This window comes from Knufia obscura (genome assembly GCF_036327395.1).
Source record: "Knufia obscura strain CCFEE 5817 isolate CBS 148926 chromosome Unknown scaffold_1, whole genome shotgun sequence".
NCBI lineage: Eukaryota > Fungi > Ascomycota > Eurotiomycetes > Chaetothyriales > Trichomeriaceae > Knufia > Knufia obscura.
Genome location: NW_027042687.1, coordinates 3,673,126 through 3,679,908, shown reverse-complemented (window position 1 = coordinate 3,679,908; position 6,783 = coordinate 3,673,126). Strand labels below are relative to the sequence as shown.

The window sequence follows — 6,783 nt, the reverse complement described above, 5'->3', positions numbered from 1 at the left end:
GCGTGGCACAGCAAGTTGTAATAGGTGGATTTGCAGGGAACTAATAGCATAAACGATCGTCTTACTCGAGGTAGCAAGACGATTATCGGTTAGATTGGTCCCTGCAAGTCCCGATTGTTTTCCCAGAGCCATCGCTGAGCCACGCCTAGTAATCATATCAAGCTCGGTACAAAAGAAACTGTGATCGTTTGTCAAAGTGTTCTGTTTCGTGTCTCGGTGGCGCTGCAATGCGTCTTCCCACAGCAGGTAAGTTCGAGCCCGGTCTACCCGGTCACTGGTGTACCCGGTCACGTTTTACACCTTGAATCGAGATTTACAGGGGTCTAGATCTCGACGATTAGGTATAAACTCTAATATTTTTTTTTATATATCTATTTAATAGGTAATTTCAGGCTATATAAAGAATTATTAGAACCTTAGGATAATTACTAAGCCTATAATTAAAGATTTAAAACGCTATCTCGAGTTTACTAACAAATTTGCGGGCGATTTAGAAAACTGGTTTTTAGAGTATAACTTCTTTAATATTAAAGATAATTTAATTTTAGAACCTTCTAAGTTAGGAAAGAATACATTTTCTACTACCTTACCTAATAATATAATGGTGGAGACGCCTAGCTTAGGGAGTTATAAATAACGTCGAAAATTTGGTTAGGCGAAAAAGCCCCAGTTTTATTTATCCCTTAATAACTACCTAGTAAAGAGGGGTATATATCTAGAAGTTATACTTGTAGTAGAAAAATCAATTCTTTAGATACCTAAACTTAAAGGACTAAATTATCATAATACTTATAAAGTTATTCTACTTTATATACGCTATAGTCGTTTTACCGCAAATTAGTATATAAAACGCGAAGATCGCGTTTTTATTCGCTAATAACTCTTTTTCTCTTACTCTATATCAATATTCCTGAATTTACACACTTTAAAATTGGTAGATATTAATAGATAAGCTTAGTACGTTAAAATAGAGTAAATAATGATAAAGTTAGAAATTACGATTTTGGCGTTTTAAGGTGGGAATCGTGACCGGCGAGCCTGTGCGGGAAAAAGATTGCCGGTCGCAGCGTTCGTGTAAGTTAGGCACGGTCAGCACGTTTTCCCAGGCTCCTAAGGCCTAATCAGCGCCTGTAGCGCCTAAAGCTTAGGTAGGAACGACCCCACAGAACAGCATCTGCAAAACCGGCGACCGGCAATCTTTTTCCCGCACAGGCTCGCCGGGTACACCAGTGACCGGGTAGACCAGGGTCGAACTTAACTGTGCAGTACGGCGTAGCATTCGCCTTGTGATGCAGATGTTGGCTATGGCCCTGGTCGAACCTATTTCACGAGCTCCGATAGGCGCTCCCGACACCTATCATGCCCCGCAGCATGCAGGTACCGCCTAGCGGTAGGCGAAGCCACGAATTGCGACACTGAACATCTCAGGCGGCGCGTCATGCATTTCTAAGATAAGAGCGTCGACATCAATCTAGGTATCTTGACGGCAATCTTCAACACTTTAGCACTATCTAATGTGCACCATTCGCCATCACTGACCACGTCCACATACTGACAATGTCGTCGCGAGACCCTTCCCCGACACGCACCAGCGAGCAGACACCCCTCCTCTCGCGCACCGACAGCAATACAGAGTACGAAGCAAATGGCCATATTGAGTCCTCCTCCACTGGGGAACCCGCGAAGAAAAAGACACAATGGCCGATCGTGGCAGCCATCGGCGCCCTCAGCATATTCATGTTGCTGGCTCTCATCTTCGGCTTTGCCACACCCAGCGCAGTAGAATCATATGTGAAAGAGGCTATGCAATTCGAGGCAGATAACCTGTCTATTGAGAACTTCACGGATACTGGCATTCAAGCACGTGTGCAGGGAACCGTGTGGCTCGATGCGAGCAAGGTGCACAAAAAGCCAGTGCGAGATCTGGGCAGATTTGCGACCTACATCGCCAAAGAGGTCGAGTCTGGCGAGACACACATGGACGTGTTCCTGCCGGGATATGGCGATGTATTGCTTGGAAGCGCGACCCTGCCACCTGTAAAGATGAACATCAGAAATGGACACTACAATTGGATTGATATTGTGGCGAATCTGAAGCCCGGTAATGTTGAGGGCATTAGAAGGGTCGCGGACGATTTCATGAACCACAAACTACAAGACATTACAGTCAGGGCGGTTGTCGATGCGCACGTGAAAAGTGGTCTGATCAGCGTGAACCAGAAGGCTACTCAGTTTGTGACCGTAGAGGCCGGTCAGGCACCTCCAATGCCAAAGCCAGAACTGGAAAGTTTGCATGTCGAGGAGTTGAAGAGCAATGGCCAGTCGCGTGGAATCAAGGCTTTCGCCAAGTTGACTGTCAAGAACGATTACCCGGTCAGGCTGGACGTGCCACCAATGACTTTCGATGTACTATTGCCTGACTGCGAGGATGATTATCTGCTCTTTGCAACCACCACCAACGAAGCGATAGAGATTGTGCCGAAGAGGAATATTTCGGTCAAGGCGACAGGATATATGACTCAGTTACCCACCAGTCTGACAAAAGCATGCCCAGGAAGCAGCAAGAGCCCACTGGACACGTTCATTGCAAGTTACATGCAAGGGAAGGACGCGACCGTGTACATTCGTGGTGGAAAGCAGACACCAGAAACGCCAGCATGGATTGGCAAGCTGCTGCAGGATACGGTTGTGCCTGTTCCTCTCCCGGTCCGACCCTTCGACAACATGGTGAAGAATTTCAGCATGACAAACGTTCATTTCAGCTTACCAGCATCACCGGAAGGAAGACCGATCATCAGTGCGACAGTTGGTGTCCTGGTAGGATTGCCAAAAGACATGAACTTCGACATCGATGTCAACCGCATTCGAGCTGACGGCGCGATCTATTACGAGGGCAAAGAGATGGGCAAACTCGACTTGCGCAAATGGCAAGAAGCCCGCTCCCACAAGTCGGACGGCGATCTCCTGGTCGAATCTGAAGTCGTCAACGCGCCGCTCGAGATCACCGACGAAGATGTCTTTGCGAAGGTGATCCAGAAAATGATATTTGAGCACAAAGGCGTTGCGTTGGACATGAAGTCCGTAGTTGATGTGGATGCCACTACCGCGCTAGGCAGCTTTGTCATCTCAGGTATACCCAGCAAAGGCTCGATTCATGTGGACCCACCGAAAACGGGCGGCTTCGAACACAAGGTTGGTGAAATCTCTGTTGTCGATACGACCGAAACGAAGTTGACGATGCAAGCGAGAGTCACGATAACTAATCCCACGGACTATTATGCTGATATGCCACGGGTGGACTCTGAGCTGTTTGTGAATGGCACCAAGATGGGAAACGCCTGGGGTGGAGGCAACATCAAGCCCGGTGACAACGAGATTGTGAGTTTCATTGAGTGGGAGAAGACCAGCATTGGCGCAGAGTTCTTGTCGCAATTCATTTCTGGATACAACGTAAGTTTGACGATCAAGCCGGGCAAATTGCCTGGTATGCCACATATCCCGATGAATATTACGGTCGAGGTACCGCATATGTTTGGCAAGCTATTGAAGGATACGACGGTACGTGATGCTCGCGTTCACTATTGAAAGTTTGACACTAATGGTTCCCAGATACACATCCTCTCACAAACAGCTACGTTCGTGCTTTTCGCACCAATAGCTATGTGGATTACGAGCATCCACTCGACAGCCTACCACAATGGCAGCAATATCGGGACAATTGATTGGGAGTATCCATTTGCAGTGAAGCCTGGTGATAACCTCACCCCGAGGTTGCCGCTCGATTGGAACACTCCTGGATCTGACCTGATCAGGGACGCGCTGGGAGGTGGTCTGAAGATCACAGCGCTGGCTGACATTGGTATGAGGATAGGGCAGTTTAGGCAAGATATCTGGTATGAAGCGCGGGACACAGGGGCGCATGTGAGGCTGTAAATAGTTAACGACGCTGGGAATAGTATATAGCGATGGGAGATATGCAGGACATTTAGCGAAGGAGGTTTGTATCGATTGGTAGATTGTATCAACGCCAGTACAGTGCTTCTCTGTATTCCGCCTGCCCCCCACAAATGCAACGAGAGGACCCGGCCCCAGACCCGGACCCGCCAAATTCGCTACGGATGCGCAGTAAGACACATATATGCTGGACTGTCGCATCTCAAATGTCGACGTCCTCAAAACTTCTCATCGTTCCAGATGCGGTTTCTTCTTTGTTGGTTTTGCTTGCGCTGCCCTTATATTGCGTCCTGCCGGCGTGTTGCAACACTCGAATCTGCGAGTGGAGCGGTCTTCGGCAAGATTTACAGTATGCCGGTGCCCACATATGCACCCCAGTTACAGTATGTTCCAGTCTAACCTCCGCCAACCATTATTGTTGACTCTCTACGTCTGACTCGGCGGGTCAGTTTTCTGTAGAAGGTTCCTTCACGATTGAAGATCTTCGACAGTACGAGATCCGGTATGGTCTCTGGTCTGCAAGTCATGTACAATACGAACGGTAAGCACATAAGACGTCCTATGTGGCGCAGTCTACCTTAGGCAGCTCGAGAGGTTTGCTCAAAGGACATCTTCTCTTGCGATGCACATTGCCGTCACTGGCACAACTTCGGGCTGGAGTTCCTGCAGCTAATGCACCCTTAACCGAGGGCACATGGCTTCTCCGCATTCCGCCCCAGAATACGAGATCCGACCCTCCATAGGAAGTGGTCTCAGCAGCAGCTAATGCAGCATCGACCAAGATTTTGGACTCGCAGTCGGAGCATGGCCGACGATCACTGCGGATACATCTTGCTAAATCTGCCAGTTTTCCTGTGATTTCCTATTCTTTCTTTCTTACCATATTATACCTCACCCCAATACTTCTCCTTGTCCTCCTACGCCTTCTCCTACCAGCACAACAAGACTCTTTATCATGGCTGAGAAGCAGGATGTCAGCGTTCTCCATGACGAGAACGAAAAACCACTATCATCACCACCATCCGATCCAGTTCGAAGCAAACGTCTTGTACGCTCCATAGACCTTCGCCTCCTCCCACTCTGCGCCTGGATCTATCTTCTCAACTACTTGGATAGAGGAAATATCGGGAATGCACGTGTTCTCAACAAGGAGACAGGCGACTCGCTGGTCCAGGTTGTAAACGTCAGTCCTACCCAATATGCCGTTATGCTGTCGATCTTCAGCTTGGCGTACGGCTTGTTCGATGTACCTTCCAACTGGATCATGAAGAGATACGTACGGCCATCCCTCTGGCTTGCTGTTCTGCTGTTCGGCTGGGGTACCTTCACCCTTGGCTTCGCTGGGGTTCGGACTTACCCGCAAATAGTCGTTTTACGATTCATGATCGGCATGTTCGAGGCTGGTTTCTTCCCTGGAATCGTCTATATCACAACGTTCTGGTATCGTCCCGAAGAAAGGTCTCTCAGGATCGCCTTTGTCATGGCGTCGGCAACATTAGCGGGTGCGTTCGGCGGCTGCATATCTTATGGGATGGGTCATCTCAATGGTGTTGGTGGGCTCGAAGGGTTTAGGTGGCTGTTCCTGATCGAAGGTCTTATCAGTGTGCTATCCTGCCTACTGATCATTTTCTTCCTCCCGGACTGGCCGGAAAGGTCGTGGTTGTCACCTGAAGACGCAAAGTTCGCTACGGATCGACTTGAAGGACAAGGCTACACTAAGGCACATGCATCGAGGCGAGAGATCATGGAGACGTGTTTGAGCCCACGAATGCTTCTCCACTACGCCACATATGTAAGTGCTCCTTGCCTTTGCTGAGATATCCCGCTAATCTTCACAGGTCGTCGATTGCATTCCTTTAGGCTCCCTAACATTCTACACTCCAACCATCGTGGCAGGCCTGGGCTACTCCTCTATCCAAGCACAACTCATGACTGTCCCACCCTGGGTCGTAGGCTACATCGCCTCTCTGACCCTGTCCTGGTCCGCTGACCGCCTCAACGCCCGTGGCTGGCACATTGCTGCCGCATCCACAATCGGCGGGATAGGCTGGTTGACAGCAGGTCTCTTACCCGTCCACGCCTATACTCAGCGCTACGGCGCACTTATCCTCTGCGCTTGCGGTGCGTTCCCATCGGCGGCGCCGTTGAGTTCGTGGGTAACGTGCAATGTGCCGGCTATCGCAGCAGTGGGTATTGCAGCGGCAATCAACAACTCTGGAGCGGGTATTAGTCAGATCATTGCGCAGTGGATCTGGAGGAGTTCGGAGGCCAGTCAGAACTACCCAACTGGAAACTTTGTCTGCGCGGCTTGCAGCTTTACTACTGCGCTTATGGCGATCTCGTTGAGGATTTGGTATGGAAGGATGAACAAGGTGGGCGCGAAGGACGCCAGTGGGAGGGATCGTGTGTGGTTGCTGTGATCGACGGAGGTCAAAATCGTGTAGACGAAGCTCATCCGTGGCAACGCTCTGGGAGTTGTCTGCCCGTACGCTAAACAGCTGCAAGAATGCATCCATGGCTCCAAGCAGATGGCACGCCTTTTAGTACTTCGGCCAGCATTTACTTTTGCAGAGAGTGGCTCTAGTATTTACCTCTTCAGCTTGATATGCCGTCGACGCGTCTAAGCTACTGTAACAACCCCCGACACGTGAAATAATAGGGCGAAGCATACCGCTGGAAGTCTGGCATAGATGATAGGAAGTAGCAGAACCATTAGTGAAGATTTATCTGCATAACGAGTCGGCGGCCGCAGTATTGACGTCAAGAATGTTGACCGGTCAGGCGGTTTCGAGCAATGACATCGGAACAATACATCGTGACATTGTAAAG

The 6,783-nt window shown here is 49.5% G+C and overlaps 2 protein-coding genes across 2 annotated transcripts; both read left to right on the top strand.

Annotated features, from left to right (window-relative positions):
- Window positions 1-1,557: 1,557 nt before the first annotated feature.
- PMZ80_001401 (uncharacterized protein) lies at window positions 1,558-3,933 on the top strand (the record flags this gene model as incomplete). The annotated part of the gene is made up of 2 exons (XM_064869845.1): window positions 1,558-3,558; window positions 3,610-3,933. The coding sequence occupies 2 exons, from the start codon at window positions 1,558-1,560 to the stop codon at window positions 3,931-3,933; spliced, it is 2,325 nt and encodes a 774-aa protein (XP_064735342.1).
- A 976-nt stretch (window positions 3,934-4,909) lies between these two features.
- Window positions 4,910-6,374, top strand: PMZ80_001400 (uncharacterized protein; the record flags this gene model as incomplete). Its single annotated transcript, XM_064869844.1, has 2 exons — window positions 4,910-5,746; window positions 5,793-6,374. The coding sequence occupies 2 exons, from the start codon at window positions 4,910-4,912 to the stop codon at window positions 6,372-6,374; spliced, it is 1,419 nt and encodes a 472-aa protein (XP_064735341.1).
- Between the last annotated feature and the right edge of the window lie 409 nt (window positions 6,375-6,783).